The sequence below is a fragment of the Bombus vancouverensis genome, chromosome 17, assembly GCF_051014615.1.
Source record: "Bombus vancouverensis nearcticus chromosome 17, iyBomVanc1_principal, whole genome shotgun sequence".
Classification (NCBI taxonomy): domain Eukaryota; kingdom Metazoa; phylum Arthropoda; class Insecta; order Hymenoptera; family Apidae; genus Bombus; species Bombus vancouverensis.
Window position 1 is genome coordinate 5888973 of NC_134927.1, and position 27155 is coordinate 5916127.

The following is a 27155-nucleotide window of genomic DNA, read 5'->3' on the forward strand; positions in this document are numbered from 1 at the left end:
TACACGAAGCGATTGGAAATTAAAATACCTTTGCTCGTATTTTACATATTTAACGCTATTCGACAAGGATCGACAAACGAGAAGAGAAGAGCGAGCTGATTTTCACTTATTCTACATCGATTTTTCGGACAATTATCTGTATTACTTGCAGGCTGATGATATGGTCGAACAACGAGATTAAAATCTCGCAACGATTCTGCCGATTTCCCTGCGCTGTGCATCGGCTCCTCGTGAAACCTTACGCAACGTCCATTCGTCTGTCCTGTGCAACGTCGTCGCCTAGAGGTATCGCCGCGATAAAAGTCGATGAATATTCATACGTGAGCAAAAAATCGGCCACTCGATGAATAATCAAAGAGTGGACGGTGACGTCGCGACGAAATCGAGTCTCGTCCAGGAAATAATCGTCGGCCGAAACGTTCCTTCCCTTTCGTCGCTCGTTTGATCTTAGGCGATGTTGGAACGATGGTATTTTGAAAATCGGCCAGTAATTGCGTCCGTTTATCGATTTATTTCTTAATGGTTTCTTAGCGAAGAAAAGCTACGGGACAGTTGATACTCGCAACGATTTCTTGTCTATGCGAAAATATGTACGTACGTCTGTTCCTTCTATTCGAAGATGTATTTTATATTTCCGATACCAAGTAAAAGTTTCACTAACTAAATGAAATATATTCGAGTGGACATTGCAGGCTTTCGAAAAACAATATCGTTATTTCACGTTTTATTTTATTCGCGGAAGATTCATTTCGTGTAAGAGGATTTGAAAGACCGTGGATAAGATCTGGCTATAAAATGAGATTATTCGTAAATGTTTGGTCTTCGCATTGACACGAAATTGAGGCTGAATATTAAGAATAACAAGCAAGTGAAGATTTCCTTCTTTCAGCAACGTGCTGATTTTTCACCGAACGTTTTAATGCTCGCGTTCTAATTTTATCAAGAAACGTGTCTGTGTGAATCATTCAAATGTGTGTTACACGTTGAAGCCGGTTGTGGATGCCTCAGAAACACCATTTCATAGAAAATTGTAGAAAAATCAAAGTATCGAAAATTTGCATAAAACGATATCGTTCTTCTAATAATGATAATCTTCCTGATTAATTACACGTCAGTTTTTTTTTTTTTTATAGAAAGTCGTCCTTCTACAGCGCGGATCATTAAGCGATATCTTTATTATTGGGAAGCATATGGGGCATAGGACACTGTGAAGCATGTGCTCGTCATTCTGGGCCTTGCACTATTCATCGTAGATACATGTATTAAATCTAGTCCAGGCAAAGCTCCCGAGCTTAGGGAGCTCTGCCACTGTTTCCATTACCATCATATAGAACCTGTGCCTGATACCTTGTTACGTGTGAGCAATGCATACCAACCAATATAATAACGATTAATCTTGCCTTTACTATCGACGATATGCAAAACCGTTTGAAAATACCGTGAACGTCAAAGACACTTCTCTTTTTCATTTACAGTTGCAATGTACCGGTAGATTATGGAATCATGGCGAAAATTAATATTCTTATTTCCATGTTTGGAGCAGGCATCGACGCTTACGTGTACAGAGATTACGCAGGATTTTCAAATGAATTTTCTGATTTTAACCTGGTTCCGTGATTCGATATTTTAGTAGAAATGTCTGGAGAATTGTTTTAATCGGACGCAACATGTTTTGAGCGAAAAGATGTCAGATTTGCTAATTTTCTAGGGGCAAGTACTTTTAAAATTCAGCACCTTGTTGATCGATCGTATATCAAAATTGTCTTTTTATTTAGGTTTCCAGCTAAACCTGTATCGATTCGATCTTTTTATACAGGTTAAAAATATTACTCGTCATAGTATGAAAATATCGCTTATCTTAGTATCTTTGCTCTTGTGCAGAAGTTGGCGGATATTTTTAAAAGACTCGGATCTTTCAGTCAGCAGATTGTTTTCGATTATGTCATAGTAGAACCTTTCTGTTTAACCATGAAGTACCCTGAAAGCCAAAAGACCAACAGAGAAACGTACTTATCGTAATCTTCTTCTTTGTGACCTTCGCGTGAGTCGTCGGTCCAAGCTGGTTAACTTCACTTTCTCAACTTGATCGATGTTTATCTTGCATAATTTCGCCAATTTTCCTTGCTCTTTCTTTTTCGAAGGTAATCGGTTTGGCAAATAAGAGGCTCGTATAATAAGTGTAAAAAGTAGTGCCGAAGCACCTGATCGATGCTCATCTTATATAATTCCAGCAATTTTCTTTCCTCTTCCTTCTCTCGAGTTAACCGATTTGGCAAATGAGAGGCTCGCATAACAAGTGTCAAGATTGCGAGCAATGTAAAAGACCAGTGAAACCGAAATGCAAGATCCCAGCAAGAAGTTTAGCTGGGAAGAACTCAGTATGAGCGCGGCAGACGATTCAGACCTGCCAGCTCAAACGAACAAATACGCTGCTACCCATAAGCGATACCGACGAGTGTACAGATTGCGACGAACGCGTAAGAGCAGCGAAACAAACTCGCTCAAACGAGAGTTTCAGCTGAGAAGAACTCAGTATGAGCGAAGCAGACGATTCAGACCTGCCAGCTCAAACGAACAAATACGCTGCTACCCATAAGCGATACCGACGAGTGTACAGATTGCGACGAACGCGTAAGAGCAGCGAAACAAACTCGCTCAAACGAGAAGAACGCACGCATATTTGTCCAAGGCAGATGACTCTGTGAAGTCCATTTGCAGACCCGCTGGAATTGATAAATACTCCGCTGCCGACAAAGCTGTCGAAGCTCTAAGATGGAAGGCTCAAACAACTTCTGGACAAGAGGAGCGCGCTATGAGTGAGACAGATGACTGCGTCGAGTTCATCTCTGGAAATTAACACAATACTCCACTGTTGACAAGCGTAAAGCTGGATCCTCCGTCTTGGTCGTTTCTCGAGATCGATCCAACGATGTCCATTTCGCATTTTGCCTGTCAGAAGCTAGATCAGCCTGGTGTCCGCAGATACCTCGTCACCCGAAACGTTAGAGCGTTTGGAAATTGGTGGCGGCGACCCCCGTATTCTCCGGCTCGAGGGCCGGGGCTACGGTATAGGTATAACGAGAGCGACAACAGCAGCAGCAGCGGCAAACCTCCCCTCATCGCCACTCCAGGACTCTCCTAGCCCCGTGGACTCGTGGTTGGAAAAGGGGAAGCCCGGGTGGCGCGCATGCGCCACGCTCGGACGGAAAAAAATCGGCCCGGCTACGTCGGAGAAGGGGCGCTGGGGTGGCCGTATCGATCGCCAGAGAACATCGGAGTCCGTGGCGAGTCCGTGGGCACAGCCGACGTTCACCCATGACGACGACGACGACGACGACGACGTCCGCTGAGCCACGATGCCTCTCGCTCGGAATTTTCCTCTCGTCGATCCGCGAATCGATCACGCGACACCTTTCGAATCCTGCGAATGTAGGACGCAGTCGGACCTTCCTCTTATTTTCTTGCTACTCTCGCTGCTTTTGTTTCTCTTTTGTGCCGCTCGAGCTGGTTGTTTTGACGTTTGCCGCTTGGTACCTTGATACTTTAGCAGGTACTCGCGGTGCTGCGGTACTTGAGGCTAATTTGAGTCGCCGAGAGGCGACAGGCATTGATGGACTTGGTAAATTGAAACGTAGAGAGCAGCTGCGCGACGTTGTAAATATTATTTTCGGAATTTGCTTGGCAGTTTGTTAGTAATTGGATGGCCGGTTTTCTTTGCGCAAATAAAGTTATCGAATTGGGTCATTTGTTTCCCGAGAATTGAATATCGGTCTACCGAGACGGAAGCACATAGCAAAAATGGAATCGATCGGTTTCGCTGCTGACAGTTTCGTTTACTCTAAAATCATGCAGAAATTGAACTGCTCGTGCTATCCTACGATTCCAAGCTGCTTCTTCGTTTATACTTTGTACAATTTGTCTGTACGATTATTATAATTCTCTTCGTCGTCTTATCTAACTTTATCGTTGCGTTCTTATCGAACGATCCATTCGTTGCTGCTGGCTCTTCACATTTTCGCTTCCTGTTTTTTCCACCGATTCCACGTGAAACGAACCACGAACTTTGTCTTGTATTTTTTAATTTTTCAATTGTTTATTCGATCATTGCGATGCCATGCCCTGCGTCTCGCTAATACTGACTTCTTTTATGGTGGTTACGCATTTCGAGAATAGAAAGGTAGACCGAGCATATACGCGTTTTACTTCTTTTCCCTAGAAAGTAGGATAACAGGGTTTCTATTCGAATTTTTTTCTTTCCATTATTTTAACGTTGTTGCCTCTTTTTCTAACTTGCAGCTTTCTTTCCCTCTGCTGCCTCTCGGCGTATAGTTCTTTCCTTTTTCTTGTTCGTAGAAATTATTGATTTTTTAAGGGCCAAAGGAACAGAGTAGAGTTTTTCGTGGATCGTTTTGTTCAATTGTCTTGGCGATCGTTCAACGGTACGAGGAATGAGCACGTGAGAGAAGATTCCAACTTCTTTTTCCTTGTTTCAAGAGCGATTGATGCGCGATCTTGCCACGTACCATCGGTTCTCCTCGAGCGTTTATGGTGGAAAGTTATGGAGTATTTTTAAGAGCAGACTGGATATATCGAGCTTGACGAATTTTTATCGATCGAACGTTTCTAAATTAACTAATTACTTAATCGTATCACGAGTTGGTAATATCATTCCCCTAACTTGAATGGAAAAGAACGTTACATCCTCCTTAATGGAAGACTCCAGTACCAAATTTTACGCTTTTTAATGTGGAAAAGAATCTGAGGAAATTTATGTACACCTTTTTTTAAGGAAAAATAAGACGTATATGCCTTTCCTGTATCTATCAGAAATTCTACTTCTGCACTGTGCAGTATATTATTTATTATTGAAACTTTTATTTCTTATTTGTTTAAGAAAAAATAAGATGTATATGCTTTTCTTATGTCGAGTAGAAATTCTACTTCTGCAATGTGCGGTATATTATTTATTATTGGAACTTAATAATAAAACCCTTGAACGTCCATTTGTTTAAGGAAAAATAAGATGTATATGCTTTTCTTATGTCGAGTAGAAATTCTACTTCTGCACTATGCAGTATATTATTTATTATTGAAACTTATTTCTTATTTCTTTATTTCTTATTTGTTTAAGGAAAAATAAGATACATATGTCTTTTTTATATCGATTAGAAATTCTACTTCTGCACTATGCAGTATATTATTTATTATTGAAACTTATTTCTTATTTCTTTATTTCTTATTTGTTTATGGAAAAATAAGATACATATGGCTTTCTTATATCGACCAGAAATTCTACCTCCGCACTATGCAGTATATTAATTATTATTGAAACTTAAAATTCACACTCTTGAACTCTCGTTCGTTCTTCAAAAAGTGAGATATACAGTGCTTTCCAGTGATTACAGTGTATCAATAAAAAATTCTAACTACTAAATATCATACCTTTCACTATATATAAAATGATATCGGAGAGATTCCAGATGCTCCGATCGATCAAAGCTTAACATTTAATTCCCTGAACGAGCGATCTAAACAAATTCGTCTGTTTCTTATAAAAATAATTTATACTAATATTTTAGAAATATTCGTCGGAAGGTTCCTAAAAAAATTAAGCAACAAGAATTTTGTTCGAGATTAAATAGTGAATTTTAGAAATTTGTAAAATTATTCCACACGATGGAAACATAGTAAATGAGACGTCGCAATTAGAGACAAGGAATAAACAGGATTATAGGAAGTGGAGAGAGGCGTTCCGGGTTTGGTCAGTTTATTTCACTGCAAACCTGTCATCCTTGAATAAGATGCTGCGTGGGAGGATCGAGCGGCGCCATTCCTCGCGATGGATACCTGCTTGATGTCTGTATTCATCGGCGAGCCGCTCGTTTTCAACTCTTTCTCGATGAAATGATTCACTAGCGAAACGTACGAATTATTTGCAACATTGAACGTGTTCGATAGAATACTCTTTGATTAACGTAATCATATCTTACGTTGATTGTCTCTGAACATTTTTAATTACTCGCCACTCTTTATCATTTTTCTTTCTTTTATCTTTTTTATTTCATTTATTGAAATTATTTGGCGTTTTAATTTAACGCGATTAATGTTATTTGTTGATTAAGTCGAAATTACTTGGCAAGTAGCAATTTCCTTCGAAGAAAAAACCAGGAATATTATTTGATTTATTTCGCAGGGAAGCTGAATTAGTCGAATATTTCTCTGTAAATTAATTACAATCAAATGCTAAGGATCGAGAATTTTATTTCTGCCGCCGCCGAGAAAAAGATATTATACTTTAAACAATTATTTCTATACTTTCACTGGTCGAAAATAAGTTACATATACTAAGATTTTGATGGATTAAAATCAATTTGTATTTGAAATTGACTCATCTCCGTAAACTCTCAATTTTACGATCGCAAAAGTTTTTAACTAAATAACACTATATGCATGGAATATTAGATTTCATGAAGAAAAAACCGCCCTAAGATGGTTCAATAGTAATGCACACATAAAACACACTTTCATTGTCGTTATTCTTTGCTATTACACCATTTTACGTGTTACTTGCTATTATACGACGAGTCGAGTACGAAAAAGACAGGAAACACGTATCGACAAAGCTGGAATGATCAGAGCAAAGATCGTTCGTAAGAATAATTTTTTAAATCGTTAGGGAAAAAATCATAGACGAGAAAGTCGTTTAAACGATAGAGAGAGGGATCGCTAAGTGCCGAAGAAATTTGTGAAAAAATTCCAGAACCGAGGAACATTCATTTCGAGGTATTCGAGTTACGTTTCGCTTGCTACGCGCAGCGAATAAAAATAAGGGAAAGACACCTGCATACTGACAAAGCGAGAATAAACAGAAGAAATATTATTCATACTTTTTGCGTTCCTTCTATCAAACTTCTTCTATTCACCTTGCCCTGGTCGTTAATGGCCTGGGCATTCAGACGCGACCGAATCTCTATTTTATTTAAAACAAAGCTTCATGGTGGCGTTAATCAGGAATTACAAGAGAACGAGACGCGGACGTGTCGTGTTTTCATTTCCATCGCGGGCTTCCTCTCCTCTCCGTCCATTCACGCGATTCTGCGAAACAGAAAAGGAGGAAAGAAAAAAGATAGAAGAAGGAGGAAGAACGTTAGACGACAGAGTTTTCACATTTAAGATGCCGGCAACGGGTCAATGAAAGAAGTGGCGGACGTCTTTTTCAGCCGGCCGGTTCCTGCCTATCTGTCTCCCTTTTCCCTGTTACACGTCGCGCTCGCCTCTTCTTCCCCTCGCCGCCAGCAAAGGAGAAGGGTGCTTTCAGCTGGAGACGCGTTTAACGTCGTGAAACAGATAAACGATGAATCACGACGGGGTCGCGTCTTCGAAATTTATGGTACGGAACGACTGCCACGGCCCGAGAGAGGCGTATTTGTTTCAAAGTAGCTGCTCCTCCACGCAGCCGGCGGAATTTTCTGATTTTTGTCGCGAATCGTTGCGCATTTTCGTCATCTAAGACGACTATCGACGTTTCCCCAACGAAGGTGCTTCCGCGAATGCGAATTTGAACCTGCGAGGAGAACGTTCTCACATCCAGCGGATGAGAAAATCCACGACTTACCGAAATTCATTAAGGAAAGTAGGGTAGCCAGTAAAATACTTCAACCTGGAACGCACCAGCCTACGGTGTCGTCGCTAATAACCGCGTTATTCAGATCACGTTAAACCTTAATCAACAAAACAGGATGGTTTTCTCCGTAGTGCCTCTTTCCCTCTTAGGAACAAAATTTTAAGATTTTTTATCCTAAACGATTGCGTACTTTCGTTTTCAAACGAGCAACGTCAGAGAAATTTTGTCGGGAATATTTCGTAGATGGAAATCTTGGGAAAGTTCAGGAGAAACTGTGCGGATATCTCTCCTTCCTTTGGCAACCAATTTGTGGAATGCGACCGATAGATTGTTATCATAAATCGACGTATATCATAAATAGGACAGTTTACTAATTGAAAAAGGTAGACTTGTTACTTGCTAGTCACTCTTCTGTCAAAGCAGCACGAACAACCACTGAAACGAACTCTCCAAAAGACTCGCTAGTCACCAGCAATCAGAATCGTCAACGTGAAAGAAGAATCAACTGGAAACGGATCAAAGTTGGCGTATCGTTTGCTAAAACATGAGCCATTTAATCCACGATGCAAAAACATGTGCGTGTCGCCCTCAAACAGACGTACGCTACTCGGCAACTCATTTCGTTCGATTGACAATCTGTGCGGGCTGTTGGTGCGCCGTACCTAGCAATCTTCGATGAAAATACGGGGCCGGTAAAAAATAATGACTGTTATCGTTCCGCGATATCAGAGCAAATACATGTCGTTTAACCGTGCACGATGCGTTCTTGTTTGCTTTCGAGGGACGAGGCTCGCTGCTGCACTCGTTCTCACTATGGACGTAATTTTGGGGATGGGCCGGCTGCACAGGGTAAAGAACAGACACGAAGGGAGCGAAGAAGAGGGGAAGAGAGAGAGGAGGAGGCGGGGTGACGTCCTTTCTAGTCGAATATCGGGGTTGGCAGCGTAAGTTCGCCCCTCGACAAAGAGGGCATTTCCATCGGCTTACCCCAACGAGAAAAGGGGGCCGATGGGAGCACAGAGAGAGAGTGGGCACTTTTGGACGCGCTGCTCTTCCGGAAAACGCGTATTGGAGATCGGCCAAATATCGCGAAACGCCGCCCGTGGATGTTTAAATGGACAATTAACGCGTGTCCCCTAACCACCGGCCAAAGTGCGTTTTGCAATCGAAGACGAGGCAACCGTATTCGCCGTCCTCTTGTCGGGACACCATGTGTCTTTGTGGCTGGAGTTCATTAGAGCCTGGCAATTCCAGATTAGATAGTTCCAGCTAGAAATTTAGGCAGGAGAATAACTTGTAATTGGACGATAGAAGTCTAAGTTTTCAATGGGTTTTGAGAAACCATGGGCCTTCCCCAGCTTCCTCGACTGGAACTTGTTGCAGTCTGGGAATTTGAGGTTAGGTAGATTGAGTTACAGATATAGAGAAGGGAACAACTTGTAATTGGACGATAAAAGATTTGCTTTTTAGCTAGTCTAGGTTTCCAATAGATTTTGAGAAACCATGGACCTTTCTCAGGTCCCTCGACTGGAACTTGTTGCAGTCTGGGAATTTTAGGTTAGGTAGATTGAGCTACAGATATAGAGAAGGGAACAAGTTGTAATTGGACGATAAAAGGTTTGCTTTTTAGCTGGTCTAGGTTTCCAATAGATTTTGAGAAACCATGGGCCTTCCCCAGCTTCCTCGACTGGAACTTGTTGCAGTCTGGGAATTTGAGGTTAGGCAGTTTGAGCTACAGATTTGCAGAAGGGAACAACTTGTAATTGGACGATAGAAGGTTTGCTTTTTATCTGGTCTAGGTTCTCAGTAGATTTTGAGAAACCATGGACCTTTCCCAGCATTCTCAAATGGAACTTATTGCAGTCTGGGAATTTGAGATTAGGTAGATTGAGCTACAGATATAGAGAAGGGAACAACTTGTAATTGGACGATAGAAGGTTTGCTTTTTAGACGATAGAAGGTTTTTCTGGTCTAGGTTTCCAATAGATTTTGAGAAACCATGGACCTTTCTCAGCTCCCTCAATTGGAACTTGTTGCAGTCTGGGAATTTGAGGTTAGGCAGTTTGAGCTACAGATTTGCAGAAGGGAACAACTTGTAATTGGACGATAGAAGGTTTGCTTTTTATCTGGTCTAGGTTCTCAGTAGATTTTGAGAAACCATGGACCTTTCCCAGCATTCTCAAATGGAACTTATTGCAGTCTGGGAATTTGAGATTAGGTAGATTGAGCTACAGATATAGAGAAGGGAACAACTTGTAATTGGACGATAGAAGGTTTGCTTTTTAGACGATAGAAGGTTTTTGTGGTCTAGGTTTCCAATAGATTTTGAGAAACCATGGACCTTTCTCAGCTTCCTCGACTGGAACTTGTTGCAGTCTGGGAATTTGAGGTTAGGCAGTTTGAGCTACAAATTTGGAGAAGGGAACAACTTGTAATTGGACGATAGAAGGTTTGCTTTTTATCTGGTCTAGGTTCTCAATAGATTTTGAGAAACCATGGACCTTTCTCAGCTCCCTCAATTGGAACTTGTTGCAGTCTGGGAATTTGAGGTTAGGCAGTTTGAGCTAAACGCTTGGAGAGGAGAAGCATTTGCGACTGGATATGTTTTTTATAAGGAGAATTGAAGAATATTGGTCTTTTGTGGAATTAGGATCTTATTAAATAATATCATGTATGCTATTTCTTCCAATGACTTTTTGTTACAGAGAAGCTTCACGATTGTTTCTAGAGAAATGTTGCCAAGAATAAATTTTTCTTAGATTTGGAAGATATGTTCGTATATATAAATTGTGCATTGGTATGCAAATGTACAATTCTTTGGAATGACAACAGTAACTTGAGCTTGCTAGTTGGCCTCATACTTTGGCCAGCATAGTCTATATATAACTGAACTCACAAGTGAACTGTTCTAACAATAGCATTCACATTCTCATACTATTACTATACTTCTACGTAGATAAGGAAACCGATGATTTCATTGAAAAACAAAAAAAATGCTCTTATACTCGATACGCAAACTTCATTGAATCTGTAGGAAAATCTCAATAGAAACCTCATTAGATCTTCATAATTGTACACGTAATTGTATTGTAAAATTGAACTCGACTCCATTCTAGCTCGTTTTTGCCACTGTCCTTCTAAAATTATTATTCCATTACTATTGTGTGTTATTTCTCGTGATTTATTATTTATATTCTATTACTGCGATATTATAACCAGTCCAAATAATTGTTATTGCTATTGACCAGTTAATTTACATAATTTAGTAACATTCGTTGACGTGTCAGTCTCGTTAATGGGCAAACCAGTGATTTTTAATCGACATTGCTCGTTACGGATCTTCTATTCGTTTTTTATCCAGCTAATTGCTCGCTCGGTGGGCCGAGTAACTCAAAAAGATTTGCGCCATCGATAATGCGTTATCGGCGACGAATAAAAATTATCTCACGAATAATGCAAAACATTTTGCCACATATAGCGGTCATCAACCAAACGAAAAACCTCTCGTCGACAATGCCGATCGGTAACCAAAGATATTCCGATCATTCGTAAAGTTTATTCGTAACACGTTGCGGTCACTGTTGTGCAACTTGGAAAAGGTCAAGAACCACCACGCCGAAGAATCGTCGAATATCCTGGCGGGACCACGGCGGAGCCGCGCGACTAGCGAAAGCTGCGAAACGCTAATCGCGTAACAGAGTACAGCAGCAAATTGGAAACCAGCCAGACATTATGAAACACAGGGCTGAACGTCGGCGTAGAAAATATTCGAACGAAGAAATTGAACGATACGTTTGACGCGCCACTTCTATTCTCGGTGTGGAAAAGGTCTAAAAATACAAAGCCGTGCTGACTAACCAAGAGAATTAAGGCATCGCTGGTGCGGAAATAGCTGCGCTGGAGACCCGCCAAATATCGTAAATGCCGCGCCAACGTGAGCGAACCGCCAACCAGGGAATTTGTAAATAATCGCCACTTGAATCTCTCGCATACTCGCAGACAGTTGCTCTTTGATGGTTCGACCAAGTTCCCGTTCCTCGATCGCTCGCTTGATTCACGATCTCGCCGGTTGGCTGGTTCATTCATGGATCGACCAGCGACAAATGGAGATCACGAGCACCGTTCCGAGGAAAAGAAAGAACGCGATCGGCTGCCTCGTGCCAGCTACAAGCAACTGCAACGTTGCTGCGAAGGTGAGCGAGATCGCGTTGATGAAGACGGGTCTGTTGCTTTGTTCGTGGCCGAGACGTTGGAATTTATTCGACCAGACGACGCTTTATTTTCTCCCCTCGTTGTGTCTGTCTATTTCATCGTCATTGACAATATACAGGCTGTTCCCTAACACGTGACACCTACTCGGGAAGTGGACACGAGACACAGACAACAGCGCGATGAAACAAATCCTGTTCGATCGTCTTCGTCGTTACAAAATCGTATAGCCATTATCGCAGACCAAAATTTCTTCTTCCATCGTTCAGAGAAATACAACGGGGATAAATTAAGTTTCCTGTAATTAAAAATTCCCGCACAGTCCCATGTTCTCCGCTACGATAAAATCTGCGGATTAGCGAAGACGTATTTATTAGCAGTGGGGGAAAAAAATTGTGGAAAATTTATGGAGTTGCCTGGACACGCGTCACCTGAAACTCGAGACACAGGTCTAAGAAAATATTGTATAGCGATCGTTATTACTCGAGAGGCGTTAACGAACATACCGATGGTTGGGTCATCAGCCTTCGACTGGTAACCTGCTGGCAATTTCTCTTTAATCATTATTTTGCCATGCATTATTCAACGATTCGCCTGGTTTCTTCGATATTTGAATTCGTACGAGGCCTGGCTTATTCACTTAGCGGCTACTGTCATTCCGCGATTCCGCTAAATGGTTCCGTTTATATTAGCAAAAACGGAATTTTTGACGATCAGCCTCGTGTTAATGCCTTCCACGATCACCACGACCAGCCGACGTTTAATCTGCTCAAAGGCAATGTTGAAAATTTCGGATAGAACGATACGGATTTGCGGTAATCTGACCGTCTTTGTGTAATACTTACAACTGTAATCAGCTTCGACTTATCCTTCCACGTCGTCAAGAGTATTATATTTAACTGAGATATGGTTATTATCCTTGCAGAACCGTTTATTCCAAGTTAATTTCCTACTTTGCAATTTCTCCGATTTTTACCATGCACGGCTAATGGCTATTTTTTGAAAGCAACCATATAAAATGTAATTCGCATAGTCGTGTATAGACTTCGAGTAGAGGAAAACTACCGACAGTTTGAGAAATACTCGCGTGATAATGAAACTTAGGCGCATTTCGATTAAGTGGAATATTAATCCTTGAAGGCTATCATGACGAAAATTTTGTCTTAACACTGCTGCTGCTCTCTTTGTTAATGAGAATTACATTGCAGTGAGTAGCGTGTTTTTAAATATCTTCAACGATCGTTCTCGACACCAGGACACGTCCATTAAGGGATGATTTATTCTCGTCACGATACCTTAAGATTGTGTGCTTGTAATTTTACAATATTTCTAAGATATCAAACTTTTGTTCCTCGAGTTATTACGACCCGAAGAAATATCGTGGAAAATAGACAAGCAGAATAACTATCGTCGATATCATGGAAATATTGTTATTTGCAATAGCTGCGAATAATAATTTTCTTTCTTTACATTACATTACGTTAAATAGCTAACAAGATATTTCATTCCTTTTCATTAACTGTATGAATTTTTCTATTTAAAAAAACTGTGACGATATCCTTTAAACGTTAAAATACTTTTATATTTAATACAAAGGATTTTTGGAAAATATCTCTTCTTACTATTAATTATTCAAATATTATTTCTTCGTCAGTGTCATTTTCCCAATGGAACGGTATATAGTTTCTTATGCATAATGCAATTTCAAGGCAGACGAAACTAAGGGGAAGAATGGGAAAGACGTCGATAAATTAATCTAGAGACGAGGACGTCTCGTAACAAAAAGATGTCCACTCTGCGAGTGATTAATGTGTTTCATATACATGCAGGCTTCCATTTCGTAAAAACAAGTAGAAACCAAGCCATCTTAGAAGTATCATAATGGAATCAGCTTATAGATTTAGTAGATAATTGTCGCAGAAGATGTCTAATTGTAAGGGAAGAGGGAAGTTTAGTCTTCAAGGTGATGGATGAATAATGTGGCATATTCAGAGTGGATTTTTCAGCAACAAAAAGTTTCTCACATTATGACAAAGCTGGCTTCCAGCCTTGTGATCGCTATAAAATATGCCTTGCAAGGGAAAAGATACCGATGCATCGTTCTAACAAAATTAATCTTAAATTTCTGCTACGATCGGCAAGAAAACGAGTTGATCCGAAACTCTCGCCAGTCTCGTGAATCACATGTCGAAGAACAGGAAACGAATCTGCATCTCTATTCGGCAATTTCCTCTTTTATAAAATTCCTATCGTCGTTTCTAATTGAACCTTCAAAGTATCACGTTATTTTACTTCCTCGTTAAACACGCTATCCCGTAAACCTACATCGATCTAATCTTCTATTGTTCACTATTATTGCACACTACGAAGCTACCGTTCCTCTAAATTTTCCTAATTTTCTAAATTCTCCTATTATTATTATATCAAATTCAACCCTCCACAGACAAATTCCACCGCCGATATCACAAGCACGCGGCTCGACAAACTGCACACCTGTTTGGATCACCTGACGAATAAACAAAAAATGATTGTTGGCGATGTCCGTAAAAGAGAGAAGGAGCTCTCTGTAAAAGAAACGAATCTTGCACATTGGAAGCTACATTCTACGATTCTACGGATAAAAACGCGCTCGTTGAAAGACGCGATCTTGAATATTATTGCCCGCCGAGATAATCGTTCGATGACCCAATAACTCGCCAGATTCGCCACGCTTTTTCTTGCGTCCTGATTTACGCGGTTTATCAAGCTACAGCCCCGTGTGACGAGAGGGGCCAGCCGGTCGGTGTAGGTTGTCTCTACAATGAAAGTACATTCCCCTCGGGTACTGGCTCGAACGAACGGCCCGCAGGGGTTCCTGGCGTCGTTTTCGCCGCTCCAAATGTTGGGGTTCCTGCTGACGAAGAGGGCGGCTCCGTCGCAACCCCCTTTCGCTCGAGGGGGATCGATCCGGGAACGTTGGTGCGCGCAGCTAACGTCTTCCTACGAACCTAAACCCGAATCCTTACTCGAGGATCCGAAGGAGCGACGTGCCTAATGAAAATGAAAGGAAACCTTTAAGAGCAGGAGATTGACCCACGACCTGCACGCTCCCGGTTACTTGTTTCCGGTTGTCTGTTTCCTTTACTTTGACTTCCATTAGATTAGGACAGAGATATAAAGGCTGATTCGCGCTGGCGGCCAGAGACACGCGGGGTCAGGTCGTCATGCGAGCATCGATCGAGTTCCTTGGATTCTTAGGATTCGTCCATTGACCATCCTGTGGTAGATACGAAGCTGGCAGCTTTAAGAAACTTCCGTAGGACTCGTCGTCCTGCTCTCGTCTTGTCAGCGTTTGCGTCGATGCATTCAGAACGTAGACATGGGAGGATGTGTCTCAGACATGCGCGTAAAAAGGCAAATAAATGTTGTTCTTTGCGATGATCGGGAATATCTTCTTTTGGCGTCGCGTTGAAGATCCTTGCTTTTAGATTGGCGAAGTTCCTTAAGAATGTCCGCACTCTTGGACTGTCGGATGTCGTGCTGCGGTTAGGCTCCATTTACTGTTCTGTCATCTCAACACTTTATCATCATTATCTCGCAAATAATCCGGAAGCTGCACATCGCGGATTCCTACGTTCAGCTGAACTTCTTAAACCTTCTGAATCCGGACACTCGATGGTCCGCTGCACCTCCCTGCTCCACCACCACCACCAAGTGCTAAATTAATAAATTTCCACGCGTTTCGATCTTCGGATTTTTCAGTTTCCTGTCAGTCGTATCGTCTGCTTTTCCAACGAGAACTTCACAGAACCGTAATCGTATCGATCGTCAAATAAAATAAATTTGTACCGCGACAAGACTCTTCCATCCTCCTTCGACATCTTCAGCCTATCGCGTCTACTTTCTCCGGTTAATCTCGTTTTTCCTATAGAACGCTCAAGCCGTAAACAAGCGAATAAAATAAAGCAAAATATGGAGCAGTTTGGAGACGGGAAGAGAGCTGGTGAAACATCGGGAAGAAGAGATAGGACGCGGATCGTAACGAGACCAACTAATGATCATCGAGCTCGGGAATCGCTCGTCGTCATCGTCGTCGGCGTCGTCGTCGGTTGGACGACGGGTCGACGAGAACCACGTGATTAATCATCGCGGAACAGAAGCAACTCGCGGACAAAGCTAATTAACGCGGTCGTAAACGAAAGGTCGCGTGTGGTACGCTGCACGCGTCTCGAAATATGTTGCCGAGGCTGGTCTGCTTCTCTCATTGAGTAAGCCGTTTATTAGCGGTGGATCGACAATTATTAGCGTTCCGCGGGGTCAAGTGTAATGCGATTCTAATTGCGTTTCGAACATGACACCGACGGCTCGCGACCTCTGTTCCCCGATATTCCCTGGTCCGCTGGCTGCTTTGCTTTCGCACTGTATCGCTGCTAATTGTCCATCAACGAGCATCGAGAGCCGCGGGAAAAATCGATCGGCCAAATTGTTGCGCCGGGAACAGGCTCCAAGGATAACTGTGAGTTGATTCGGCCTCGTTCCACGCTCGTGTTCGCGTTTGTTCGCGGGAGAAAAAAGAGACCGTGTCGATTTCACGCAACGTATCGCGAGTTTCGCCTTCTTTCGCGCCGTAGCGATTTGAACGAAAGTTTCTCCGAGCTTTACAGCAGTTGGAAGAAACTGCGCTGCGCTGTGTTACATTTTTCTCATTTTTTTTTTTTATAGTTTAATGCGTTATGTGTTGTGGATTGTAAATATTCCAATGGCGAAGGATCGCGATGGTAGTTGTTGTTATTTTGCAAAATAACATTTATGTTGTGAAATCGCTTTCAAGTCGTTCGCTTTTCTAAGCTTCGCTGTTGATTTTCTCGTTTTACTATGAATTAGCGTTAGACGTTGTCGGTAATTTTGTTCAGCTTAGGAATTACGTTCCACCGATGATGGAGGAATTATTTCCTTTTTCTTCTTTTTTAATTTCCTTGCAATATTGTAATTTTTAACGCCAAAAGGGATAATTTATGAAAGAGGCATTATACACTTTTTAAAAGAAATAAATAAAACAGACAAATACAAAGAGAGACTCGATACTATGGCGCATGGTTGTAGCCTGACAACTAACCCTTTCAACGTTATCAATTAGAAGAAAAAATGTGTTTTTACTGTATTCTTTTCGAAACGAAAATCTGCCTTTCATGTGCCACTTGAGATCGATGAAAAATCAAAAGTAAAAGTTGAAAATGACGCGGAATAAATTATTTTGTCTCGATGTAATATCAAGCTGTGACATTGTACATTGAAAAATGAATTTTTGTTTTTTAGGAGATGCTCGACGTTCCCACCTTTTCTCGTAGACTCCTCATTTTGGTGAGTTTATTGTTTTACTTGCGGACGATGGAATCGAACAAGCTTTAAGATACGCGTAAATCATTTTCGCGATCATTTAATTTGCTCGATCGTATTTTTCAAAAGGTAATTATTATTTATCGTATCCTCGTTCTTAAAGATTTTGGAATTTACTGTTAATTTCCAATTATATCGTTACGCTTTTCGAAATGCGTCGAACGAAGAAATATGTTTTTTTTTATTCGTTGGTTAACCTGTGCAAGGACCCATTAAATGTACAGCGATGGTAAATTAAATTGTTTATTTCGTTCGATAAAATTTTGTTTATCGACTTATTTACGGACCATAAAATGGAAAAAATTGCAAACTAAAAGGGCTTTCGATATATTTTATTTCGATATTTTTTTAACAGGGGAAAACGTTGGGATTTGTGACATCCGCAGTTAATTTCAAATTACATCGCTGAAAGTCTCTTAGCTGTAATTAAAAGAGAAATCTTTTTTATTTGCTAAATTTATGCGCCATGCGAAGCTACTATTTTTTTATACCTATAGCAAAACAAAATAATTCGCTGCTTTTAATTTTCTGCTTCCATCGAAATCTCCGATGCTTAACGCTGGGAAAAACAGACAATCGGAATACGGGGAAAATGAGAGGGAAAAAAGCTCCTATCATCGTGCTACTACAAAACTTTCGCATCTTTTTCAGTCTCTGTGGGATTTTTATACGATAATGCTTTACAAGATTTTCCTATGGCGAGGAATATTTTCAATTAAACATTTGATAATTCCTCGTGCCGTTTAAAATAATAAATCAGCGATCTTATTACACGAGCCTAACGCCTGTGTCGTTACGAGTGTATCGTACAGTCTGTGAAAAAAGTAAATGCACACGTACAATGAAGCATACGGTGCGTCTAGACGAATCAACTAATTTCAAGGGAGAAATTGAATTGCAGATAAAAAATTGCTCGAGCCATTTCTTTGGAAACTTATTTCCGAAAGTCTCGGGCAAAGCATATCTCTTGAAAGCCAGGCTAATTACCTTCTGCCACTTGATAATCCAATTACCTAACACATTTGCCGTGCAGACGGTTAAAAACGAACGAACCGACCGAACGCGAAGGGAACTGCTGGAAAATCAAAAAACGCGACTTCTTTTCGAAGATTATACGCTACGAAACGTAGAAATCGATCGAATCTCTGTACCTCTGATTTTTACCATTCACCACTTGTCATCAACTGACTGCGAACCCACCAAATATCCCAGGTGTCTTTGGAACTTTTCTTGATTATGGTGTTTTCGACGCGTGGAAAATTAGAGAGAGTCGAATAAAATCTTGGGTCGATTGCTTTCGCTCGAAGAAGTGCGAACATTTTTGGTGTCTGAAGGATTCGAAAATTAACAAGAAATACGTACATTAATTAACGCCGACGTTGCCAGGCTCGATGGAATGACCGGTTCCGAAATTGAATTTCAAATTGTACATTCATCGTTATTTCTGCCGCTCGTCCAACTTTATGCAGATTCTCGTATTATTCGATCGATCAATTTCTCGAATGTTGCTAACGCGAGAATTTACATAAAGTCAGACGAACGAAAGAAACGGCGACGAGCGTACGAGTCGAAATAAAAATTCGAAACTCAAATTTCACCTGATAAAATCAGCGTTAATCTCGATGGAATATGCTTCGAACGGAACCGCGAGAACAACGATATAGTAAAATTATCGTACTATACGACACGTGTACGGTGGCGGACGAAAGAAAGTGGGAGGCTAAAGGACAGAAGAAGTAGGATGGCAAAAGCTACAGTTTCAATTATGCTTGGTAATTGTTGCGTGAATTTCGTCAACTGGATCTCGCACACGAATACAGGAGTCCACGGGAGGCCATGAAAGTCCGGCTCATAACGCGATCAGACACACGTGAAACGAGACTTTGGCTAACTCGTGGCTACCAGGTAGCGAGGGGCTTCCATCGGACAGCAATTTGCGGCGATTTGGAAAACCGTAGCTTCGGAAAATGGAATGGTTGGAAAAAGAGGCGCGGAGTGCCGACCCAGTCGAAAATTGGGAATTTCGAGCGCACATGCGCGTCACGCGGTTGCAGTCGCCCGCAGGAAGTGCAGCAGGATGCATGCACCGGCGACCTTATTATCCTCTCTGTCTGCCTTGTGCCGCGCGCGAACGCCCGTCCAAATGAAGTCAAACTCGGGCTGTTTGCGCTACGGTTCGGAAAATTTCAGCGATCGCGAACGTTATGACGGCCGACTCGGTTTAACGCTGCTCGCCACCGCCAACCATAGAAATCCGCGACATCCTCGTCGAGAGCTCGTCGTCCGCAGTTAAAAACGCGTGTAATTCGTCTGATGTAATTTATATTTATATCGACGAATTCTATTTTAATTGATGTTAGGCAGTTTGGATAGCAACGCGGTGTCAGAATTAAATAGAATTAAATGTGGCCACTTTTAAGCTGTCGTCTATATGAAAGTAAAAATTGTATGAAAATGTTGTATTTTCGGTAGAAGTAATCAACTCGAGAAAATCCGAAGGAAAATGTGGAAAGAATTCAATTATCGAGCAATTCATTAGCGGCTAGAAAAGGATAAAATTAAGCGGATTGTCACTCTACAGAAATTCATATTGCATAGTCATATTGTTAAGCTAACGAAACGGGTGCATTTCTTTTCTTTTTTTTTTTTTCTTTTTTTCATTTTTTACTTTTTCTCGTGTGGCGGACATTTCGAAATTATCCCGTGACGCGATGTTTAAACTTTTTATCGTGGAGAAGGTATTCTCGAACGATCGCCGAGTGTTATCAAACATCGCATGGAGGCTAAATATGATGGAAATAAAAGCAAACACGTGGTCGCTAGGCCTGTGGAAAAAGATAAAAATGAAAAATAAAAAAAAATGGAATTTGGTCGTGGAAGTTGAATCGTGTCCCGGCCGGGACACTCTCGCCGCTCTCAAATTGATTGCAATTGATCGGAGAAGTCCCTTGGTACAACGAATACACGATGGCGAGAGCCAGCGAGACCGAAAGTGGGCAGAAGTTCTGAAATTTTCACCTCTCTGCTTTATTTATTTTGTTCTTCTCTCTTTTATTTTATTTTATTTTCCCTTTACCTTGTAGCTCTTCTTTTTTTCAAAATATTACTTTCTTATTCATTTTCTATTCTACTTTATCGTCGTTTTCATTGTGTCTTGCTCCTTCTGATTCGAAAGTCGAAGTTGTCTTGGTCGAAGAGAGCTGATATTATTTTGTTTAAAGCCTACCATCCAGTGACTAAAAACATTGAGAAAGAAATTCGCAAGAAATTTGCAACTTCACTCCGAGTATATTTTGTTGAAAAATAATATTGTCACATTTTCGAATTTTTCTTTTGTTTTTTAAAATTCTATCAAATAACCTGCATTCTCTTTCGTTGCTCTTCCCCCGGATTTTTTCAACAACGAACTCCCGCAGATAGATTTTGCATAAATATCTTCCAATCAGTCGTAAAAAATCGCCTGCAAATTAGCCAGAGCGTCATTAGAAGAAATTTTCAATTTTTCTTGAAAAGTAATATTGTCATATTTTCGAATTTTTCTTTTGTTTTTTAAAATTCTATCAAATAACCTGCATTCTCTTTCGATGCTCTTCCCCCGGATTTTTTCAACAACGAACAAATCGAAAAAATCGCCTGCAAATTTAAAGTAATTGCAAATTTTTAAAAGACCATAGCTTGTATATAACAAAATTATATACTCTATATAAATAATATATAGCACGTAATAATGTCTGCAATATAATGAAATATATTATCTGTAATATAATTAAATATATACTAACTATACAATATAATTGTATAGACTTGTAATATAACGTGCATATACGTTTCGCTGAAAAAAGCTGTATCAAAAGCTCACAAGCTTCGAATAAAATATTTCCCACTGCTTTAATTTATTTCTCTAAATTCCTCGAAGGAAAAATCCGCCTCTTTCGTTCGCATGGCGTTCGTTTAAAGCCTGTGACTGAAAACGTTCGTCTCTGAAGAGAATAATTTAATAAAAACAATATCAAGTCGAATTAAATGTAACAGTTGCCGAATAATTTTAGCTGATAAATAGAAATTACCAATAGCCTTTTTAGGTATCGTTTAAGATTATTCCATAAATTCTTACTTTGTTAGAATATGGATCAATCAATGCTGAAAATCATTTAGAAGCATGGAACATTCCAAATAAGATACTTTCACTCACCTTTCCCGTTCTACCATCACTTTTACCAAGCTATGTACAGTGGTGCGAAAAAGTTTTCGGAACTGGTCACTTCGTGTCACAACAAGCGAAGAGATGTACACAGACACATAGAAATATGTACATGCAATGATATAGAAATTATCAAATGACGAATATTAATATTCCTTTTCTTTCTTTTTTCATTTGTCGCGTTAAGTATGTCTTGGTATTTTCTCAATAACAGCAATAAGAACGTTTTACTGTATATTTGCATCGCAAGACCCGCACCAAAAGTGAAATAGAAATTCTGAGCTACCGCGTGGACCCATACGACGTCCAGGCATCTTGGAAAACCTGTTCACGCTGCCTCAACAATTATACGGTTTGTTTGATACTTTTCTAGAAACTGTGTCAAAGAATAGAATACTTTTCCACGACGATTGTTAAACTTCTATCGATATCAGATACATTTGATGCTTAACAGTCAACGGAATCGCCGCGACACAGATTCTCTACACATCCAAATGCGTTTTATATCCTAAGTTTTTCTAGCACAGAGAGGAGCTTCGTGAACTCGTTCGCGCCACCTCAAGTGCACGTGGAAATATGCAAAGATGATGTGGCCCTTATCGAGGAAAATTCACGTGTCCGTGGCAACGCGCGTTTAGCTTCAGCGCGAATCTGCTGTCGTTACGTTTCACAGAACAGGACAGGCTTGTAACATCTCGCAGGTTTTTGCGTTTGAAGAGCCCGTTTCCGACGTTTCTTTCTCCTTTTCACACTTTGTCTTGCCACGTGCGTTCAGAAGATCGGCAGATCCGCGTCGTTGTAAATCGTTTGTCAGAACTATCGCGAACCAGCAGCTTGAAATAATCCTCGGCAACAACTTTAGTCTTTTATCGGCAGACAAAAAAGTATCGTCGAATAATATATCGTTCTACCCTGTGCCGTCTGAAGGGTGATCAACCCCTCGTCCCCCTCGCAGATTACGCTCACGACAACTTCAAGTTTTACCATGTCTCACGGTTTACCATGAATAATTCTACCCTGCAGTTAGTCGCGCGTTTCACAGATTGCTCGGCCATCGCCCAAAACCTCGATACAAGTTAGAAGAACTCGCACACGTTTATCCGGCAAACTTGCTTTTATCGCAACTTATTACTTCGTTATATACTTGGCTCTTGTTGTTCGACGATTCGTTAAATTGCTAATCGTCGATCCGATGTAACATTTATATGGTTTGGCGAGTCGACCGGCTGCACCAGTCGTACACGTTGCAGGCTCTTGTCTTTCTATCGAACAATTGCACGTTAATTTTAGTGAAATTTCCACGAGATTTTCCTCGGTTGTTAGGAGTACGTGGAATTAACGTCGCGCCAGGTATCTTGGAATTTACGTAGCTTGCTGTTTTAACCATTTTACGATCGACGAGCAAAAGGTGTGAGAGGGAAATCTTCGAACTAAATTTCCTCGATCTCGGGTCATTGAGAGTTGGCAAGTTTCTGCGTAACTTGGCCCAATTGCAATATCTGTCCGTCGTTACGTCGTAACGAGCAAAATGTCGAACGCTGAAATTGTCATCTCTTTTGCACAGTGTTGTTAATCGCGTGTGTATTTTTCTTTTGTATTGATAAATTCTAATTTTAGGCTTGTAAAAGTCCACACAACCGCAAATGCGAGGTCCAAAAAGAAATCGTAGATGGTAGGGAAAATAGATGAACTGTTCTCTGTTCTGGTAAAATTTTCTTAATAATCTGTTCACTGGTGGAAAGAAGGAAAATTGAATATCAGATGGAAATTATTCGAACGAAAAGTTATAGTAAAAAGAATATTTTTACTATGATTTTTTTCAGGATTTTTTATTTCAGGTCCAGCTTTATTAGATATTAAATTAGAATCGAATTAGGTGAATAGGTTTTAATGCGAACTCTCTGTTTCGCCTGTCAGTATAGGTAAATAACTGGAATTCTACTGTATCAAATTCTGTACACTGTAATTACCTAATTGCCTGCTGTATTTCGCGTTTGTTACAGGCTGATAGAAAATAGTTTTATTTTGTAAAGCAACGAGTTGCACACGGAGGACCTGCCTCTGTGTTCTATCGACGCATTTTCGAAAATTCGAATTTTCGGAACTCGTGCTCGTCGCGATTCCATTATGCGATTGCAGTTGCACGTAATGGGAATAGAATTGCGCGCTGGTGCACCTGGCCTTCAGTGAAACGCAGCCGTTCGATGCTTCTTTGTGCTTTAAAGCAACGGTTTGTGTTTCCGCGTGAAAAGAGCTTTCACTGGAACACCATGTGATTATCCGCTTTTGCTACCTGAAAAATCGTGCGTTTCGTGAAAACCACGATTGATCTCGCAACGATGTCTGTACAAATGATGCAACTATGCCGAACTTTCTGTAATTCTTCGTTCCGTATTTTCTACTTTTAGCTTGTATTAATCTTAATTACGGACGAATGAATAATTAAAAAGCTTTGTCACGATTCAACTATGATATTTGGCTAGAAAGTACAGTCTCTTGGAGACAACGTCTTATTGGCGAAATTACGTGTCCATTTTTTCAGCAAATTCCTCAATTCTTTTTATGAGTACGCAGATTTTTTAAATTTCTGTCTGTCTCTTACGATAAGTTCGCCCATTTTTATTCCCATTTTCGTTGATGACTGTCGTAAAAGTAGTTTTAAAAAACGTAAAGATACGCGTGCTCGAAGTTGCAAAGAATTGCGACGAATAATTTGAAATATTAAAATAATGAAGGTGTTTTTTTTTTACAAAATGTAAATGAATTATTTATATAATTATATAGTACGATATTCGTTTGTTACTCAACAGGATATTTCATTTTGGAGAAATAAGAGCAGCTGTATCGATGGTGTAATTACGAAATATTATAGGAAGAAAAATGTAGGTAAGAAAACACGCAGGTGACAGCTTTTCCAACACGAATGTATTAATGCCACAGAAAGACATGTAAATTTTTTCCTCTGAAAAATAATATACACGTGCATTTTCTTTTCTCATTCATCTTGAAGATTAAATATTCTTCAAAGGATTTTACATGAGAATTCACTCGGAGATATTTATTTTCTGACGATATCTATCTACAGTTTACTGAAAGCACAAACGTATCACAAATAAAATACAAATCCAAAATAGAAACGTTTGGTACATAAGGTATCACACAATTGCTCTTGAGCCAAAGAAAAATGAAAAATCTATGTATCCTCATAGCTGAGCATCCCTTGGCAGACGACAATCCTAAAAATCCTTGAGATCCTAAAAATTATAAAAAAATGTACAGTTTACTAAAAGCACAAACGTATCACAAATAAAATACAAATCCAAAATTGACACATTTGGTACGTAAGGTACCACACAATTGCTCTTGAGCTAAAGAAAAATGAAAAATCTATGTATCTTCATAGCTGAGCATCCCTCGGCAGACGACAATCCTAAAAATCCTGGAGATCCTAAAAATCTTGAAATCCTAAAAATTATAAAAAAATATACAGTTTACTAAAAGCACAAACGTATCACAAATAAAATACAAATCCAAAATTGACACATTTGGTACATAAGGTACCACACAATTGCTCTTGAGCCAAAGAAAAATGAAAAATCTATGTATCCTCATAGCTGAGCATCCCTCGGCAGACGACAATCCTAAAAATCCTGGAGATCCTAAAAATCTTGAAGATCCTAAAAATCTTGAAGATCCTAAAAATCTTGAAGATCCTAAAAATTATAAAAAAATGTACAGTTTACAAAAGCACAAACGTATCACAAATAAAATACAAATCCAAAATAGACACGTTTGGTACATAAGATACCACACAATTGCTCTTGAGCTAAAGCCTGGCACACGATAATGCCAAAAATTTGATAAACCAGAGGAACAAGACTTTGGGCGAATAAAAATTTACCTTCTAAGTTCCCTTGACAATTAAACGTAACAGCCACCACGCTAATTCTTCTAATTCCGATTACCGTATATCGTGCTATGTATAGTATAACAAGGCATATAAATTAAACGTACACACACGTATCGGCGAACGTGTAATTGCATTTACATGCAACGCACCAAAATGGATCCGCGAGCACACACGCACACGTGTACATATAGCCACACGCGATTCAGAGAATAATGTGTGTATGTAGATGCACATCTGTAGATTGATAGGCACGTATATACCCGTAGATATGTACATTTACGTAATCGGATCCACGTACATGCGATTTGGTGGAGCAAACGTGTGTACACAATGCGACATTGCGCTAATGTACAGCCGTTCCTTAACTTTACGTCGTCGTCGAACGTTTTTCCACGATTGATCGCGTTACACGGACACGATGATGATCCTTTGATCGTTTCGATGATATTTAAGCTCGTTCGCAAGTATTTTCACACTGGTCGGTCCTCGTGAAAAACGTGACAATCGAAAAGAAGCTGGGAAAATTGAAACATTCTGATCTTTCGTTGAAAAATATTCTTCCAATAAGAATATCGTAGCGTAGAATTTAAGAAGACACTGTAAGTGCCAGGATTGAGAAACGAGAAATCTTTGGAAAATATTCTACGTACAGATAAGAAAATATCGTAGTAACAAAGATGATGAAACGCCGATAAAATTAATTGTTTCTTGGCTCCCGTTTATGCCATTCGTCGAAACAGATGGAACAAACGAACGCAGCTTTTACATTTGAACTACGTCGATGCATAGGTTTTCTTTTTCGTGAGAAATTTATCTCTCGGCGCTTACGGTGTTCTCCTCGATTAGAGCGCGGATTTTTATAGAAATTCGTGTCGTTGGCGATGTAATTAAAAAAGGGGAACCTCGGTGGAAAATTTATTTTCTAAATTCTTATGTTTTATATGTTTTATATATTTCTCGATATTGTCGTTTGCTGTGCAATTTTGAACCATGAAATTTCCTACACACGCGTAAGAATCCGCGATCCAGCGATGATTAGGAAACGATTAATCGGTAAGAACTTTTGTTATTTTGTTCGTATTTGTTACGCTTAATCATCGCCTCTGTATTCTTAGTATGGCTTCCGGTTTCCATTGATTTTATTATTCCAAATGATTCCATTACAATGGGACTAGAGGAGAAAAATAACAATAAGTCACGCCTACTGCCTTTCGCTTTTCTTAGAAAATAATTGCGTAGGTTTGTTTAAAAAATCGGTCGCCACGTTCAAGAAAATTCTATCAAATAATACATATTTGTTGCATTGTTCCTTTCAATGATTCTTTCTCGAGAAATTCTTTATTCTTCTCAACAATGACCACCTACGAGTAGATTTTCCTCCAACTGCTTCGAATCATTAAAGTCAACATTTCCCCGTAATTGAAGGAATTTTATAGAATAAATAAATTCCAGTGCAGATTCGTTTAGATAAAAAGATTCGCAAGATTGCGAAAATATTGCTCGCAACTTCGAATTGTTGTTCTTTTAGAAAGAAATCGTCTTCGAATTAGCCAGATCGTCATTAGAAGAAATTTGCAATTTTTTCTCTTTCTTAGAATTTCTTTTTTAAAATTCTATCAAATAACCTGCATTCTCTTTCGATGCTCTTTCCCCGGATTGTTTCAACAACAAACTCCCGCAAGTAGATTTTGCGTAAATATCTTCGAATCAGTCGTAAAAAAATATCCTACAAATTCTAATTGCGTCGGATTTGACAGGGAAAAGGGTTGACATAGTGCAAACCGACTGATGTGCGCTGTATAAAACAACAAATGTGGAGTACAACGCGCATCGAA

At 40.0% G+C, this 27155-nt stretch overlaps 1 protein-coding gene across 11 annotated transcripts in view; it reads left to right on the top strand.

The window, feature by feature from the left end:
* The window catches only part of tara (SERTA domain-containing protein 2 taranis), a 273063-nt gene that overhangs the window by 76929 nt on the left and 168979 nt on the right, over positions 1 to 27155 (top strand). For 9 of the 11 annotated variants that reach the window (XM_076625895.1, XM_076625894.1, XM_076625897.1 and 6 more), the window contains one exon: positions 17129 to 17173. In XM_076625895.1, coding sequence (XP_076482010.1) covers positions 17132 to 17173 — 42 coding nt within the window. In that variant the 5' untranslated portion in view covers positions 17129 to 17131. Of the gene's footprint in view, positions 1 to 11712; positions 11818 to 17128; positions 17174 to 27155 lie in introns of those variants that run through there. The other 2 variants (XR_013060522.1, XM_076625892.1) reach the window with 1 other exon arrangement.